This window comes from Stigmatopora argus, chromosome 23, assembly GCF_051989625.1.
Source record: "Stigmatopora argus isolate UIUO_Sarg chromosome 23, RoL_Sarg_1.0, whole genome shotgun sequence".
NCBI classification, from domain to species: domain Eukaryota; kingdom Metazoa; phylum Chordata; class Actinopteri; order Syngnathiformes; family Syngnathidae; genus Stigmatopora; species Stigmatopora argus.
The window spans coordinates 5,768,485-5,787,938 of NC_135409.1; the positions used below are offsets into that span (position 1 = coordinate 5,768,485).

General features: G+C 40.3%; 1 protein-coding gene across 1 annotated transcript in view; it reads left to right on the forward strand.

Annotated features, from left to right (window-relative positions):
• dock4b (dedicator of cytokinesis 4b) overlaps positions 1-19,454 on the forward strand; it is a 92,618-nt gene that overhangs the window by 22,266 nt on the left and 50,898 nt on the right. Inside the window, exons 2-10 of the mRNA XM_077593536.1 lie at positions 4,244-4,327; positions 7,554-7,594; positions 8,223-8,375; positions 8,642-8,790; positions 9,049-9,133; positions 12,415-12,566; positions 17,976-18,057; positions 18,136-18,196; positions 18,259-18,391. Of these exons, the coding sequence (XP_077449662.1) occupies positions 4,244-4,327; positions 7,554-7,594; positions 8,223-8,375; positions 8,642-8,790; positions 9,049-9,133; positions 12,415-12,566; positions 17,976-18,057; positions 18,136-18,196; positions 18,259-18,391 (940 nt within the window). The remainder of the gene's footprint in view (positions 1-4,243; positions 4,328-7,553; positions 7,595-8,222; positions 8,376-8,641; positions 8,791-9,048; positions 9,134-12,414; positions 12,567-17,975; positions 18,058-18,135; positions 18,197-18,258; positions 18,392-19,454) is intronic.

The following is a 19,454-nucleotide window of genomic DNA, read 5'->3' on the forward strand; positions in this document are numbered from 1 at the left end:
CGGGCAACCAAAAGACCGGCGACCATAAGTCCGGCGACCAAAAGACCGGAGACAAAACAAGGTAAAACAACACGGTCTACGCATCAATAAAAGCCAACAATGGCCCTGAGCAGTTTCACTGAGCCAACGTGTGAGTGTACAAGAGTTTGTATGTACATGAGTTGTCCCCTTAGGAAGGGACGTCAGTCAGGGTCTTAACAAGTTCTCCAACAAAACACAATAAAAGTACGAGAAATTTGGAGCATTTCTTTAGCCTAATAATTAATAGGGCATTAAGTATGACTAAATAATAATTTGCAGTTTGTATTTAGGGAATTTGAGCAATAATTTAAATGGTAATTATCAATAAGCTTCCGGGCGACCAAAAGACCGGCGACCAAAAGACCGGTGACCAAACGACCGAGTACCATTGTTTGTAGCAAAAAGACAAACAAATAAGACTACTTTTTGAAGCTAAAATGTCCCCGTTTCTTGAATCTCATAGTTTACCGAACTGTATCCAAATGGACAACAAAGGTAACCACAAAATATTTCCTCTGGACTTTTCTAAACTAAAAAATATGGTACTTTTGTTTTCAAGAGTGCGTCATAAGTTTGAACTCCTTTCGCTAACCACCGTCTGACTTACTGCCTCCGATCTGTGAGGCGATTACAGTTGTGGGACGTATTTCAAACATTTTTTTCACCCCACTACAGAAACCGAGATAAATGCAGAGGGCCCTTTGATTTGGGGAACTGTGTTTTCAGTCTTGGCTAAGACAAAGAATAGCTCAGCTAGTTTTGGTTTCAGTCGGAATGTTTTCATCACACCCGTGGGATAAAAGTACCCTTCTGGTGGTTTTACTGGTTTACGTATCAGGTCTTCTTGAAAATGTGAATACCGACCATGCTCAACACACTTAAGGAAGTGAAGATTTTTTTTTATGATCTTAGTTTCGCTTCAGTTCTCTTAAAAAAATCCTTTAAAACAATGGTAAAGAAATGCTGTTCCCTTTTTTGCGCAGCGTGTGATTTTTGACATGTTTCGTAACGCTCACATGGACTGGGATATCATATTCAGCTACTATGTGGGAATATATTCCCACATACTATCTGAATATTCATGAAGCGAGCATTTGCCAGCATTGCGGGCGAGGGGAGCGCCACCAGTTGCTGCGCTAACAAATTAACATATTAATGATTTAAATGCTGGATAATGAACACGTGGGAGTGGATTACGTGCGTGAATCATTGTCAGTCAAGGAGAAGGAAATATCAAGCTAATAAGGTTAAAATGCCACTTAATAAACACGTTGAGTGAAACATGGGATCTTTTTGCATACTTGCATGCAGAATTTTCTCTAATCCTGATTTAAAATTCCGTTTAGTTTGATCAGTTTCTATCAGTCGAGGCATTTGAAGGAGCTCCCACCACTGCTGAGCGCGTCCTCAAAGACCCCCCAGCTGTGTTTGTTCTTCTAAGGAGCGAGTGGGCCAAACTTAATGCGGTTTGACAAGCCCACGCTTCAAGTGGAAGCGGAGAACACCTGTTAGAACCATCTGAAAACGAAACCCCGGCGCTACCTCAACTTCCTCTACAGAGTTGTGAGTGGAGCGCGTTAAGAGGATTACCATGCAATTGCAGTTTAAATATTGAATTTTAATATTTAACTTGCGTTGTGTGCGTTTTTTTTTGGGCTAGGCTAGCCCTGGAGGGTGCTCGGATGATTCGCCGAAAGACGTTTGGCCGACGGATGTTTGGCCGACGGACAGTTCACGGAACGGACGTTTCGCCGAAGCGCTCGCCCCGCCCCCGGATCGTGTGTGTAAATCTTTTTCAACCTCGGCCCGCGGGCCATATACGGCCCGGAACAGATAACATTCATTTAGGAATAACAAGGGCATGTACTGCCCCCCGCTGGACATATTTCTAAATACAAGTACGTACTACAATGTGCTGCCAATATTTTATATTTTTTATTTTATCCTTGCGTTTAAAGTAGTAGCCATTTGGACACGCAATGTAATTTATCAAAGCTGGGCATTGATGTCTGACACTGAGAAAAAACAACACTAGAAGACTTATGTGAAATTCTAAGTGCCATGGAACACACTTTTACTTCTAGTTTAATTTTAAATGATTTCCCATTATTTTAGGAAATATATATTCAAAATGATTTGCTGAGAACCTTAATTCAAAGATTAATCTCAACGTTTTCTATGTTGGTGTAAATTTTCTGGAGTAGGATTTCTGGATTTACAATTTCATTACAGTAGTACTTACTGTTACTACTACTTTATTTTCTCTATTTCTTCTGTCACATATTCTTCTGCGTGATCTCCAAATGGCTACTACTTTAAACGCAAGGATAAAATAAAAAATATAAAAAATTGGCAGCACATTGTAGTACTTAGAATTATGTCCAGCGTGAAGGTTGTACATGCCCTTGTTATTCCTAAATGAAAGTTATCTGTACCGGGCCGTATATGGCCCACGGGCCGAGGTTGAAAAACGTGTATACACACAATCTGGGGGCGGGGCGAGCTCTTCGACGAAACGTCCGTTCCGTGAACTGTCCGTCGGCCAAACGTCCGTCGGCCAAACGTCCGTCGGCCAAACGTCTTTCGGCGAATCGTCCGGTCACACCCTGGAGTTAATGAATGTTTTCATTATTCATTACGGGGACAATTGCTATAGTTTCTATTTTTAGTTTTCTACCAGTAGAATTCAATAACAGTGCCACAACTGGGGTTTAACGTCATCTTTTTAGCGGATCAAATCGTTGTTATTGTTTTCAACTCGGGCCGTCACGATTAATTGAGTCATAGACAATGAATTCATGCTAAAATATTGTTTTTTTAATGTACAGTCATCCCTCGAATATCTCGGATAATGTAGACCAACCATGGCCGAGATAATCGAAAAACCGCCAAGTAGGATAACCCCTATTCTTACTACCGTATTTTGCCGTTTAATATAGTATATTAAATGTTTTTTGCATTTTTTAGCCTCCCGTTTGTGCGCCATTTAATATACCCCTGCCGTTTAATATACCCGGGTATATTAAACGGCAACTCAGCTTTTTTGGCAAGATTTGTATGGTGTTCATGGGGGCATAATTGTAGATACACTTAAGTTCATTAAAATTCCAAGTCAGCCTTTATTCAGCAGTAAGTAGTTTTAACCTGAGCAGTAAGTAGTTTTAACCTGAGCAGTAAGTAGTTTTAGTCTGCAAAACGTTGATGCACCCCGTCACGGCATAAAGATTGCGTAGTGGATCGTACCTTCCCGTTTGTGCGCCATTTAATATACCCCTGCCGTTTAATATACCCGGGTATATTAAATGGGTGGGTATATTAAACAGCAAAATACGGTACATACCATACTACGTTTTCACGTAGTCATAATAGGGGTATCCTACTTGGCGGTTTTTCAATTATCCACGATATTCGGGGGATTACTGTATATATTTTTGAGCTACAAACCATTTTGACTCATTATTCTCCCTTAGTGTAACCTTGATTAGATTTAATATGATTACATTTGTTTGCCCTTAACTATAATTAAAAAAATCCCAAATTCAGCTTATCCCAACCTTGACATGGACTGTCAAAGTGACAGTGTCATTCTTCGTGATGGAGATAAGTGTGGACACACTAACCTTGCGTCCACACGGGTGACACAATGAATATATGTCACACTTGTGACCCATCCGACTTTATTCAACCTTATTTTATGATTTTTTTTTTTAGGGTGTCAACAGTACTAACGCGGTCTCTGTGTGAGCATTTAAGGACAAACTACAGAAGGTTTGCCGATTGACATCTAGCAGACGCTGAATAATTCACATTGCTATCTGGTTAATTCATTCATTGGGCACATTTTGTGAGTACTAATGCATTTCTTTGGATAACATTCTAGTGTGCAGTACACGTGAAAAGTCCAAGTTGCGAATAATTACAAAAGCAGGCGTACACGAGTGACAATTCCCCTGCGGATGATGCGTTTCAGGAGAACGAGAAAGCCGTAGAAGCTGGCACAAAATGTTAGTGCAAATATGAGGATTGCAGTTTAGAAGTCAAAGTATTTTTTTCCTTTTTTGGGGATCAGATTTCGTGCTATTGTACACAAGAAAGCTGTATATCAGAAAACAAAAAATGGGATTGTTTCTGCTGTCTGTGGAGATGAATGATTACAACTCATATTCTCTTGAATGTATTATTTATATATTTGTGACTTGTTTTTTTTTTGCTTTTTCCATAGTGCTGGCGAGTTTTCGAGGCACTGTCCAACATGGCCTCCCGTTGGAAATCGGTGACACGGTGCAGATCCTGGAGAAATGTGAAGGTACGTTAAAGTGTCAATCACAATTTTTTAAAGCCATTTTAGAGTCATTTGGATTGGGTCACTTCATTTTAATTTTTGGTAACAGTGGTACCTCTACATACGAGCTTAATCCGTTCCGGGACTGAGCTCGTATGTCGTTCTTCTCGTAACTCGAGCGAAGGTTTCCCATCGAAATGAACTAAAAACAAATTAATTCGTTCCAACCCTCTGAAAAAAGACCGAAAACAGGATATTGGATTGGAAAAAAATGTTTTATTTCTTCTAATTTGCCATCTATTAACAAAGTAACACATAACTAGTGGTTTAATAGTAATGAAATGTGTTTAATAGAACTAAAATTAGACGCCTTTCACGAAGGATACACAGACGGGCATAGAAGCAGGCGGAGGGTTCGGGGGGTCTTTATCCACGGCAACGCACTCGTAACCGAACAAACAAATTTATATTAACTTGGATTAATATATACAGACACACACAAACATACGTTTAATGTAACTTTACACAAAACTGAATGCTAATTTAGTTTTATTTTTTTTTTACCTTCGTTCTGGCCGGGTTAGCAGTTTGCCACGCCTCCACCCTCACATTTGCTATCGATGGGCTGTTTGCTGTTGTATTCCCTTCAAAACATTCTGAAAATGATGCACACAAATGTCCTCACAATAGGATAACGCACGACCACTTGCCAACGAGAAGTAGTCTTGAATGAGCGATCGCGGGAGCTAACAGGCTAAGGAAGGAAAAACGCAACAGCTCAGCCTACCCACGTATTGATTGTGGGTAATTAAGTTTTATTCTGAGAAAGGGTGCCATTGGCTATCGGTGTTGTGTGCACAAGTATACTTCATTACCCATAAAAAGCCCTCTTTTTGCCCGTGCATGTGCGTTGTGCGTTTTCTGGTCGATGCTAGGAGAAACTCCTCTGAAGAAATCGTTCAGTAGATATCTGTTATACACGAAAGAGATCGAAATCTCGTAGGTAGAGCTGCTCGTATGTAGAGGTACCACTGTACTTCTTATTCATTGCCGGTCAACTCCAGAATCTTCGTGTTGATTTTGGGGGATTTGCAGGTCAATTCTAAATGATGACATTGATAAGATGACCAAATGTAACGCACTACACATGAAATGATTCTTATTTTCACTTCCCCTTTGCGTTATTGCCTGTTCCTGCATGTCTCCATGGGGCTGATGTGAAAAATAAGGCAGGAAGGGAAATGAATTGGTTCTGCTCGGTCAATGACGCGCAACCCGTCGCAAATACTGCCCCCACGAAATGTCTTCAAATGAAACGAATGCAAGGATAACGCCATCAAACAGCTTCTTGAGGGACGTTGGCGGTTGACGAGTGAAATGGGACGAAATCTCACCGGCTGCTGTTGTTCCTTTAAAGCGAGTTGACTGATTTTCCAGCCACACAGCCCCCGCAGAGTCTGCTTTTCTCCTCCACTCGCTCCCACGTACGCTTGTTTAGCTGTTATTCAAATTCAGCGCTATGTTCTTTTCAAAATCCAAAAGACAGCAGAAAGCATTCCCCATGTTTGAGAATATCCTCCAATCCGCAGTCCCTCGGTCAAGCAGGCTTCAGATTTCAAAATGACCAATTCATGATTCAATCATTCATTTTCTGACCCGGAGAAAACCCACGCAGGCCCAGAGAGAAAATGCAAACTCCACACAACGAGTCACGTATAAAATACCACGTATAGTCAGGTTTATATTTGTTAAAAAAAGGACCATGTGTAGTGAGCCTTTTATTTGTAAGGCATTTTCTTTAAAAAAAAACGAATCCGTAGTGTCACTTTTGTGTTAAAAAAAAGATCATGAATAGTAAGGCTTTTATTTGTTTAGAAATGGAACATATATAGTTAGGCTATTTTTTTGTGAAGGAAAAATGACCATGCATAGTAAGGCTTTTATTTGTCCAAAATATAATCATTTATAGCAGGGGTAGGGAACCTATGGCTCGGGAGCCATATGTGGCTCTTTCCATGGGTACATATGGCTCGGGAGCCATATGTGGCTCTTTCCATGGGTACATATGGCTCTCCACTAACCTGTGAGGTAAAATATGGAAATCATTGATGAGAGAGCTGAGTCCCGAACGCACTAACAAGAGCGTCACTGCGGCGTCGACACTACCTGTACCCCTATTTTAATCATAATTTTCTTATTTATTACTCTTCTGCATGCATATCATTGATACTGATTTTGTAAGCCACCACATAACAATGTTGTCAAAAGAAATCAGAGACTTTTTGTACGTTAAAAGTGATGAAATGACAAAAAAATAAAAAATACACTTTCATATATTTTTACTTTTCAATTCCGAGAATGGCTCTCAAGAAATAACATTAGAAAATATTAATTGTTCATGGCTCTCTCTGTCAAAAAGTTCCCGACCCCTGATTTATAGTAAGCCTTTTATTTGTTAAAAAGATGGCTACCTATTAGATATATTATCTATTAGTAGATTCCCTCGACCCCAGAAATGTAACCACTCGGCTACCGAGCCGCAAAATACATTATTTTCTAAATATTTTTGTCTTTTTTTTTCAGTGCCTCACAAACAAGCTATGTGTGATTAGATCAAAACAAGTCTAAATATTTCAAGAAAAAGTGAAAACGAATCAAAACTCGTTTCATATTACATTAAATATCCCGTTATTCATTCTTGAGTTACTGTTGACCCACACAGACTGACAGAATTAAATCCATAACCTCCGTCCAGCCGTCGATAATAAAACAAAATTGAGAAGAAAATGTAGCCCAGGCAGTGCAAGGATGAGATGCCAGACCAGAGGCATGATGCTGAATGAAGTGTGGTGCGACAGTCAAAGAGACGGGCTTTAATGGCTTTGCCTCATGTCGACGGCGGCGTTGACACTTCAAAACGCTGCAAAGTGGAAACTGTCGACGCGTGTCCCCCGTCTATAAGCGCTACGCGTCAGCAGCGCAATTTTGAAGACTTTGCACGACAATCCAGTGCTGTGTTTTGTACAATGTCCATTTAGAGTTTGAAATTGGCACCTGTTGTAAAGATGTGGTTGGATAAGAAGCTTTTTTTTTTTTTAGAATTCTCGAACAAGACAGGCTTTCAAAACAAATCATTATAACGCCACTCAAATTGAAAGATTTTATCCAAGTGAAGCTTCTCTATAATTGATTTGCTCAATTAAATCAATGTATCATTGCCGCGCTAACAAATTCCGCTTGGTCTCTTCAGGCTGGTATCGGGGATTCATCTCGAAGAATCCAAACGTCAAGGTAGGTCTTTGGACAAGACTTTTTCTTCAACCTGGCTAACATTTAATAGCTAGTACAGTGGTACCTTAAGGTATGAGCTTAATTCGTTCCGGAACTAAGCTCGTACGACGATTTTTTTGTAACTCAAACGAACGTTTCCCATTGAAATGAACTAAAAATAAATAAATTTGTTCCAACACTCTCGAAAAACACGAAAAACAGGATATTGGATTGGAAAAAGATATTAATTTGTTCTAAATCATCATCTATTAACAAAGTAACAGATAACTAGTGGTTTAATATCACAATATGATAACGCACGAGAAGTAGAATATACGCCATTCGCATTGACTAACGGGGAAAAAAACACTGAAAAAATGCAACGCTCCGCCCAGTGCTCGCAGAGACATTACAAAGAGGGAGTTGCGACCAGAGAGACAGTGTCCATGATGTTCTTATGAGCAGCATCTCACGTCCGCTGTCTGCTCGTATATCAAAAATTTGTCTCGTATCTCAAGATAAATATTTGCCCGAAATTTGACTCGTATCTCGAATTGCTCGTATGTCGGGCCACTCGTATGTCGAGGTACCACTGTAATTGACACAGAGGCTAATTTCTATTGGTATGAAGAGTGTCCTGTGCCCACAGGGTATCTTCCCATCCAGCTACATCCACCTGAAAAATGCCCACATCAAGAACAAAGGGCAATTCGAAACGGTCATCCCCGTTGAGGACTCGGTCATCACCGAGATGACTTTGACGCTGCGAGACTGGGGCGCCATGTGGAAGCAGCTCTATGTGGTACCCTTCCGCAATTTCACACGACTTCCCTGATTGATAGCGTTTGTGACCCATTAAGTTATCTGGGGCGCCGATTAAACTGAGCCAAAGAATACTTACACATCAGAGTGCATACATTTGTGTTTGAAATGCAGCAGCACATCGAGTCTCATTTACACAAATCCTTTTCATGATCCAACTCTGGATTCAGACACTCGCTTGACGTGAAAGGTTTTCATATTTTGTGCCATATTGTTTCCTACAACCCATCTTCTGTCTTCCCGCAGAAGAACGAGGGGGATTTATTCCACCGACTTTGGCATGTGATGAATGAAATCTTGGACCTGAGGAGGCAGGTGTTGGTGGGCCACCTCACCCACGACCGCATGAGGGACGTCAAACAGCATATCACCGCGCGATTGGACTGGGGCAACGAGTGAGTTGAAAGACAGTTGCTCTACCTTTTCCGTGTTCGGTTGTCAAGTCACCTCTTCGTTATTTTAAAGCTTCCGCCCCTCCGTGCCTCGGGGTGCTAAATAAATGATAGCTAAAAACTTCTGTCGTTCTCCTTGGACCCTTCAATCTATGTTTGGTGACAACCCTTCCAGTTCTGGGAAGAGATGAGAATGTGGAAGAACAGCAAAGTACAAAGTTCTAAAGTCCGTGTATTGCATTTTTTTCCCTTTCTTTGCAGACAACTTGGTTTGGATCTCGTTCCTAGACAGGAGTTCAGCATGGTGGACCCAGATGAAATCAGCGTGACAGAGCTCTACAGAATGGTGAGTGTTTTCCAACAAACTATTTTACTGATGAACCAGTGGTGGACCGTCAGGGCCTTCAAGGGCTTCTCTGCTGGCCTAAGAAATATCTGAATCATGTATTATATTTTGTCCATCAATACTTATTAAATAATTCCAAATTGTCTGTTAGCTTCCTTTCATTGCTTTCCCCCCTGGTTGCACTGCTTCCAGATGGCTGTTTTCATATTGAAGCATTTAACCAATCACATTTCAGCCATTATTTGTTGCCAGGGTCAGAAATCTGCCTCAAGGCCTTCACAATCAGTTCTGCAGGCTCTGCTGCATTAAACAAGCGTCGATAAGACTGTTGTTTTAACCAATCAGAATTCGATTTGGTGACACCAAGGCCATTTCGCAGGCATAGGGATACGTCATCGCTTTCACCAACTATGATTGGCTAGTGATTAGCCAGAGCTACCAAACTGTATTTGGAGCGAGCTGCACAAGCAAATATATTGTTGTGCTGATTTAAAGCCATTTTCAAGACCGACTATGCCAGAAATACGACAGTATTTGGTATTTAATCATTAAATGCTGCTAGGAAGTGGATTTTACCCATTGAAGGCACTACGAGAAAATGCACGGACCGCCACTGTGATGAACAATCTCCTGGCGATGGCAGCACTGCACGATTTTAGTTCAGATTAGCCCAGTTTCTGATTCAAAAGGGCTGCTTTTTGTAAAAACCTGCTTATGTTTAAATGTCGGTAACAAAAAAACTGAAAAGGGTGCAGTCAGACTTTTTTTCCCCTGGTGAACGAGGCTATTCTTTCAACTAAGTAGCCTTGGTGTGTCTATATAATAATAGACCACAATATTCATTGCAGTTTGAGTTGAATGCAAGCAGACGGTTCTACACGCAGACATTAAAAAACATGTCTGGATTTAATGAGCACATGGTGGACCTTTACTTAGCAACATGATTCAAATAGGTAGCAAACCAGTGTTTACCAAAAATATCATGCTGTTAAAGTTCAAGCTTTGAGGGGAAATACTCCTTCTAAAATATTGAAGCTTTAACATTATATCTATTTGCACTAGCAGGATTTTCAATGACTCTCAATGACAGGAGGAGCTACTATATCACTTTATGTTTCTTTGTGACCACGGTACATTTGAAGCTTGACAACATCAAACTATAGACATGAAATCCACCGAAAAGGGACAAAACGATGGCCGTAATTTCATTGAAACGATCAAAGCGTTTCTTAAAGGAGCAGTGACCACATAATGACAGGCTGCCCAGCAATTCCGGAGACACATGCAAAATGTTCGATATATTTATGAAAATAGATTCTGCGTGATCAAATAACTTGTTGTGGTGACTATAACCATTTAAAATAGTTTGATTTAGTATCACTCAACTACTTATTACACATTGCGGAAAATGGAGCGGTATTTTCAATGATTTGAAAAGGCACACAATGCATTTTATACTTAGCAAAGACATGTCAAGAGACTCAAAAGACCCAAATAAGTCGTTTGTTTAATAACAAACATTTATCACCCGCTGAAAATGAGCATCGATACAGTGACTTATAATAACAAACACTTTGTCCGTTCTACATATTTATTGATTTCGAAACCTGTACTCATCTTACTTATACTTGCGCCCCTGCGTCTTCTTTTGGGAGCTCGGTTACCATGACAACCATCTCTCTGATACAGCGTTGAGAAAATTGCATCACGTGCGCACGGAGTGAGATGACTTACCCTCTCACTGGGGCAATTGAAGCGCTTAATCCATCTGTTTCTCTTTTTGTTGTTGTTGTCGTGGCAAACAAAAGTCAGCCCAGCAAGGATGCTAGCTTCAATGTACCTCCCGCAAAATGAGCACTTTTGACTTTTCAGGCGGGATAACAGAGGGTGGAAATGCAGACACAATAGCCCACACCTCGCCACAAAGATCGGCAGTCTCGCCTCGTTTGGGGAAAGCGTGTTTTGATTCGCCTGCGGACTGCACCACAATGGAGGGCTTTAATTAAATTGAGATGGGATTCACGTGTTGAAAGGGCTAAGGGGGGTGTTTATTGTGGCATCATGATGCCTGTATTGCTTTTTTGGAATCATTAGAAATGGCCAAAGAGAGCATAAAAACAAGGGAGGTGCTTGAAAAATGCTCATGTTATCCATTGTAAATAGAAGCCACGCTGAAGCCTTCATATTTCTGAAGAAATGTGAAGATATCTATAATTAGTGGTTTTACTTTAATATATCAAGATGGCATAATCTCATCATATTGAATATTATTCATGTAACACATTGCATTGTCTGTGTTCTTTATAGATATAGATATGGATATGGATGTAGATGTAGATGTAGATGTAGATGATGATGATGTAGATGATGTAGATGTAGATGTGGATGATGTAGATCACATGTGTCAAAATGGCGGCCCGGGGGCCAAATCTGGCCCGCCGCATCATTTTGTGTGGCCCGGGAAAGTAAATCATGAGTGCCGACTTTCTGTTTTAGGATCAAATTAAAATGAAGAGTATAGATGTATATTACATTTCCTAATTTTCCCCCTTTTAAATCAATAATTGTAATTTTTTAATCAATTTTTTCTGTTTTTAGTTTAAAAAATCATTTTGTAAAATCTAAAAATATATATAAAAAAAGCTAAAATAAACATAGTTTTAGATCTATAAAAAAACCTGAATATTCAGGGCTTTCAATCCAGTTCTTTTAATCCATTTATTAAAAAAATATCTAAATATTATATCTAAAATGGTCCGGCCCACGTGAAATCAAGTTGACGTTAAAGTGGCCCGCGAACCAACCCGAGTCTGACACCCCTGATGTAGATGATGTAGATGATATAGATGTAGATGTAGGTGTAGATGTAGATGTAGATGTAGATGTAGATGTAGGTGTAGGTGTAGATGTAGATGTAGATGTAGATGTAGATGTAGTTGTAGTTGAAGTTGTAGTTGTAGTTGTAGATGTAGATGTAGATGTAGATGTAGTTGTAGATGTAGTTGTAGATGTAGATGATGTAGACGTAGACGTAGATATAGATATAGATAGTAGCATACTATCTATATCTACTAATTTGTTAAATATAGCATTCCTCAGCATGATTCTTCAGTCGATCGTACTGCCTTTGTTTCATTTGATTTCATCCTATAATAGAGGATTTTTGGCTTAAAGATGTAGCTTTGTTATCCTCGACAAATCCATCCCTTTGTATACCTCAATGTTTTTCCACGCCTGTCTCCAAAATGGATTTCATTTCCCCGTTTCCCTTTCTGTCGCAGATGGAGCATCGGCATCGCAAGAAGGAGTCGCCGACACCCGCCAGCACCCATCACTTGTTTGTCCACGTCAAGAGTCTGATGAGCGCCAATTTGGGGGAGGAGCTGGAAGTCTTCTTTCACATATATGACGGGCGGGAGAACCGACCACTGAGGTATGGAGTGTCTGAAGTGAGAAGCGCTACAGTATGCACTTTCACTTTGTAAATTCAGCGCTAGTTAAGAAGACCCCAACCCCCCCCCCCAAAAAAAAACTCCCTACTCATTTTTCAACTGAGAGTGAATACCATCTTCAAAGAAAAAAATTACACCTTCAAAAGGCCTCGGGCGGATAAGAAGGACTTCTTTTCAAAAAAGTCTCGTGCAAGTCAGGCAAGATTTATGTCTTCATTCCTGCAATGAACTCAATCAAAATATGAACTGATATGAATCTGGATCCATTTAGGATAAATAACCAATTGCGATTATACCGCACTACAGTGGTACCTCGAGATACGAGCTTAATGCGTTCCGGGACTGAGCTCGTATGTCGATTTTCTCGTAACTCAAACAAACGCTTCCCATTGAAATGAACTAAAAACAAATTAATTTGTTGCAATCCTCTGAAAAAACACCCAAAACAGGATATTAGATTGGAAAAAATGTTTTATTTGTTCTAATTTGCCATCTATTAACAAAGTAACACATAACTAGTGGTTTAATATTACTAATATGTGTTTAATAGTACTAAAATTATACGGATTTCGAAGGGGGAAGGGAGAGAGAGGGGGGGTGCTTTTTGCATGGCAACGCTATCGTAACATAACATAAACAAATTTAAATGAACTTGGATTACGATGCAGACACACTCAAAAATAAGTTTAATCGAACCTAACACTAAACTTAATTCTAATTTTGTTTGACATTTTGATACCTTTCTTCTCCTGGGTTGGCTCTTTTTGCCCCGCCTCCACACTGACTTTCAGTCAATATCTAGGGTTGTTTCAGTTTGTAATCCCTTCAAAATATTCCCAAAATGATGCACACAAATGTCCTCACAATAGGATAACGCACAACCACTTGCTTACTTCTGTATATACGCCATTCGCACTGACTAACGGGAAAAAAAACATCAAAAATGTCTCAAAAACTTGTCTCGTATCTCAAGATAAATATTTGCCCGAAATTTGACTCGTATCTTGAATTGCTCGTATGTCGAGGTACCACTGTATAATCCACTGATGTTAAACTCGAGGTCTGTGGGTCAGATCTACTCAGCCACTTGATTTTTGGCAGCCCAGGAAAGTGAATAATGTACATGGACATCTCTCGCTGAAATTAATTTGAAAGAAAATCAATTGCGTTAGTTTTGTTCAAGGATGGGGGCAAAAATCCAACCATGGCACTTAGCCAGCGTTGTCTCTCACTGTCTAGCGGCGCAAGTAAACAGAACCACATTTACACTAGCCACCTGGCAGCGAGCCGTCGCTCTGCTTGACTCCTTAGCTGGTGCATTTCTGTGTGTCAACGACCAGATGGGGGTCCGGGGCCCGTTGTCTCAGCACCACGCCAACACCAGCCGTTCTGTTACTCTACACATTTTGCGTTCAACACGCCCTTTACTGTCAACACAGTGTAAAAGCTTATGTTAGCTATACTCAGGCTGTTCAGATTGTTTTGTTTTCACGGCGACATTTAAAACAACTTTCGGTTCATGGATCGTAAAAAGAATCTTAGGACTTTTTTCCTCCTAATATCATTTCACCTTCATATTATTACCGTGTTTTCTGAGCTGTAAGTTACACATTTGTAGTTTGGCTGGGCCTCCGACTAACATGCAAGTGCAACTTTTTTCTCTCTCTCTGACCATCGACAGCCTGATGTGTTGTTTTTTTCTTAAAACTGTAGTTATCCGAAAAGGGGTTTGTTAACGTAACCTATTGAGCCTATTGTTCTCCATTTTATTATTGTTTTTTAACGTATATGTTTGTTCCCAAAAATGCGATTTATACTCTAGTGAGACTTATAATATGTATATACTCTTGTGCAACTTATAGTCCGAAAAATACGGTACGCCAAAAGTAGTTTTATGTGGATACGTCAGAAAGAGTCTCAAATAACGTCAAAATAAGAAGCCACAAAACGGAATTGATCTGGTAATATTACCCTTTTAATATTGCAATGTACAGTGGTACCTCGAGATACGAGCTTAATTCGTTCCGGTACTGAGCTCGTATGTCAATTTTCTCGTATCTCAAACGAACGTTTCCCATTGAAATGAACTAAAAACAAATGAATTCGTTCCAACCCTCTGAAAAAACACCAAAAACAGGATATTGGATTGGAAAAATGTTTGATTTGTTCTAATTCGCCATCTATTAACAAAGTAACACATAACTAGTGGTTTAATATTACTAAAATGTGTTTAATAGTACTAAAATTTGACGGATTTCGCGGGGGGAGGCAAAGGGGGACTTTTTGCATGGCAACGCGCTCGTAACATAACATAAACAAATTCAAATGAACTTGGATTACGATGCAGACACACTCAAAAATAAATGTAATCTAACCTAATACTAAACTAAATTCTAATTTTGTTTGACATTTTTAAACCTTTCTTCTCCCGGGTTGGCTCTGTTTGCCCCGCCTCCACCCTGAGTTTCAGATGCAACCTATCAGTGGTAGTTTGCTTTTGTATTCCCTTCAAAATATTCCGAAAATGAATCACACAAATGTCCTCACAATAGGATAACGCACGACCACTTGCCAATGAGAAGTAGTATATACGCCATTCGCACTGACTAATGGGAAAAAAACCTGAAAAAATGCAACGCTCCGCCCAGTGCTCGCAGAGACATTACAAAGAGGGAGTTGCGACCAGAGACATCACACGAGGGAGTTGCGGGGAGAGAGACAGTGGCCATGATGTTCTCATGAGCAGCCTCTCGCGTCCGCTGTCTGCTCGTATATCAAAATTGGTCTCGTATCTCAAGATAAATATTTGCCCGTAATTTTACTCGTATCTCGAATTTCTCGTATGTCGGGCCACAGAGTCTCGGCCCGTGAAACCAAGCAATCTCACATAACGTAAAAATAAGCCACAAAGCACTCGTACGAGACTACGATGAAGAGGAAACAATGTGGCCGGTCTCAATGCAGCATGATAGATCTGACTGGTCCCAACCCCCCCTCCATTGGTACTCCAAATGCAATTATCAATATCAGCAGAGTGAACGCCGAGTGCTCAGCCGGCCCAGAGGGGAAGCAACCTGGCGATTCATGTTGTGTTAATACGAGCGCTGATAGAGTGAGATAAGATACCACTGGGAGGTAAACACTACTCCCCAGAGCCTAGCCGACCGATCATCACTCTGTGATGGAGGGCTGGCAAGGGAAGGATAGAGGATGTGTGAGCCTGTGCCCGAGTCGCCGTTAATTGGCGGTTTGAACAATAGAGTGGTAATTAAGGTGGAGGAAAGAAAGCACGTGTGGTGTCTGCTGTGCAGGGATCCGGAGAAATGGTGTGGAATGTTACAGGGAGCAGCTAATGAGGCTAACCGCGTCCACGTTTAATTCCCAAGTCACGATAAAAGGAATACATGTGTGAAAACTCCAAAATATAAATGCTTGAACCCGTTGAAGCTTTTTGAAAAGTCTGTTTAATAAATCATGTAAAGCACAAGTGTCAAAGTGGCGGCCCGGGGGCCAAATCTGGCCCGCCGCATCATTTTGTGTGGCCCGGGAAAGTAAATCATGAGTGCCGACTTTCTATTTTAGGATCAAATTAAAATGAAGAGTATAGATGTATATTCAATTTCCTGATGTTCCCCTTTTGAATCAATAATTGTCATTTTTTAATCCATTTTTTCTGTGTTTTTAGTTCAAAAATCATTTTGTAAAATCTAAAAATATATTAAAAAGCTCAAATAAACATTGTTTTAGATCTATAAAAAAACTGAATATTCAGGGATTTTAATCCAGTTCTTTTAATCCATTTATAATTTAAAAAAATCTAAATATTATATCTAAAATGGTCCGGCCTGCATGAAATCAAGTTGACGTTAAAGCGGCCCGCGAACCAACCCGAGTTTGACACCCTTGATGTAAAGGCTAATTCATTGAAATGCGGGTGCCAAGCCAACTTAAAGCACCAGCTGCTTGGTTTTCCCAAAGAGATGGTTCCAAAAATCCATTGGGGAATGAGTTGGAAGAAAAGGAAACAAGGCGGGTACTTTTAAATGAACCTTCTGTTCATCGTATGTCATACCGAACTGCTCAAAGGCAACAGCGCCACCTTATTGTGCTCCAGAGAACCTAACTGAATGGAATTTGTATCTATTTTTTCAGTTACCATTTTTGGGTAAAGAAATCGTTCACAAAATCAGGTGCCCGGGACCCCTTGATCCAATCCCTCTGTGCAATTTGTTTCAAATCTATTCGTTTGCGGACATTTCTGACTTAAACATCACATGGTGTTTAAAGTTTAAAGCTTCTTTTCTGTGTTCTTTCTGCCCTTGTGCCAGTCGCTTGGACTGCTAGCCTTGTCAGCAATTTGGCCCATTGTCAGGCCCTGTGGTGCATTACAAGGGTTTCTCTCCGCTTATCGCGCCAACTGTGAAAGTCACCTAACTGGATTAGTCCAGCGGACCAGCGGGCTGCCTCGATTTCCACTTTTTTCCGGCCCTGCCACGCAAATGTTAGCCGTTCTTTTGTAGTTTTTGCCCGTCACGCGCTTAATTTCCTTGTGGTTCGGACCGATTTGCTAATAAGATCCCATGCATTTTCCAGGAGCCTCACAGCTAGTCTAGTGTGGAGTGATAGGTTCATTAATAGATATACTTTAATAAAAGGAAAGACATCAGAGCACATAATCCAGCGTTAACTTGCAAGTGAGAATCAATCCTGACTCGTCCCCGTCACGGATCATTCTAAAGAAAGACATCCTCTTCTGTCCATTTAGTTGCATTAGAATCAAAACAATTAAGGTTATCTTATTCAAAACAATTGCATAAGCTAACCGAATAACACAATTAAGGTCAAAAAACAACTGCAACAACAATTGAATATCAGGTCTTCAAAACAATAATTAAGGTCGGAAACCAAAAATTACTGCATAAGAATTTACACAAGCAAGCAAAACAATTTCCATATTAGGTGAAACAAGCAACACAATTTTAAAACAATACGCGAGTATTTTCGGAAGTCGATTCGATTATCGCCATCTGCTCCGGAATCCAAGTCAAAGCAATTTAAGAGTCCTTCGCAGATCTTCATTGGGAACCCAGATCAACAGTCCTCGGAGCCCGGGACTGGGTGAACTGTCAGGTCAATAGTCCTCGGAATAAGGCAAAATAATTAAACGTCCTCGGAGCCAGCTGCAAGGGGAAGTGTCCTTCGGTAACAGTTATACTGAGCGTCTGTCTGCTTATAATGATTAATATTCCACACATACATATAATGATTAATATTTCTTCGTTGTACACACATATAATAGTACCCAAATAACTCCAACATGGAGCTTCTCCATTTGCGCTGCTCTTGGATATGTTTTGACATTAGCATTTGTCTTTTCCTTGCGTTTACAGTGAAAGGTTCTTTGTCCGGCTCAATAAGAGCGGCTTGCCCAAGTCGCCAGAGAAAACGGAGCGACAGTGCACGCTGTTTGTGGTGAGTGGTCACTGAACGTGAGCGGTTGCAATGCAGAGAATTCATCACCAAACGTGTCCAAATCATCTCTCCAATCAGGACCTGGGAAGCAGTGATTTACGAAAAGACGTCTACATTGTCGTGCACATCATAAGAATAGGTTAGTGAGAGAAATCCTTTTGGGGCCTTGCCGTGAATGAACGTTTTGACGTTCTCGTGCAGGGAGAATGGGCGCCGGAGAGAAGAAGAACCAGTGTTGCGTTCAATACCGCCGTCCGTTTGGCTGTGCTGTCGTCAGCATCGCTGATCTGCTCACGGCGGACTCCAAGGACGACCACCTGCTCAAGGTTTACACGTAAGTAAATCGCCCTGTTTTCGAAAGGAACTTTAATAACGTTGAGCGGTAAAGGATGACGTTTCAGAATTTGGGGATTTTTTTCGTCAGGATATTTTCAAATCTTTGGACCGTTGCTGCCAAGCAGAAGTTTGATGTTGAATTTTTTTCAAAATCATTTATGAATATGATCTCGCCTCAGGAGCTTTTTTTTTTTTACCCGTTGACTTTAACTATATGTGCTGTTTTGAAAAAAAAAGATGATTATTTTTATTATTATACAGTGGTACTTCGAGATACACGCTTAATTCATTCCGGGACTGAGCTCGTATGTCGATATTCTCGTAACTCAAACACATTGATATGAACTAAAAAGAAATTAATTTGTTCCAACCCTCTGAAAAAACACCAAAAACAGGATATCGGATTGGAAAAAATGTTTGATTTGTTCTAATGCGCCATCTATTAACAAAGTAACACATAACTAGTGGTTTAAAAGTAATAAAATGTGTTTAATAGTACTAAAATTATACAGATTTTGAGAGGGGGGGGGTATTTTAGCACGGCAACATGCTCGTAACATAACATAAACAAATTTAAATGAACTTGGATTACGATGCAGACACACTCAAAAATAAGTTTAATCGAACCTAACACTAAACTTAATTCTAATTTTGTTTTAAATTTGTATACCTTTCTTCTCCCGGGTTGGCTCTATTGGCCCCGCCTCCACCCTGACTTTCAGATGCAACCTATCGATGGTAGATTGTTTTTGTATTCCTTTCAAAATATTCCAAAATTTATGCACACAAATGTCCTCACAATAGGATGACGCACGACCACTTGCCAACAAGAAGTAGTATATACCCCTCTCGTATTAGCGAACAAGCTCCGCCATTCGCACTGACTAACGGGAAAAAAACACTAAAAAAATGCAAAGCTCCGCCCAGTGCTCACAGAGACATTACAAAGAGGGAGTTGCGACCAGAAAGACAGTGTCCAGCATCTCGCCTCCGCTGTCTGCTCGTATATCAAAATTTGTCTCATATCTCAAGATAAATATTTGCCCGAAATTTTACTCGTA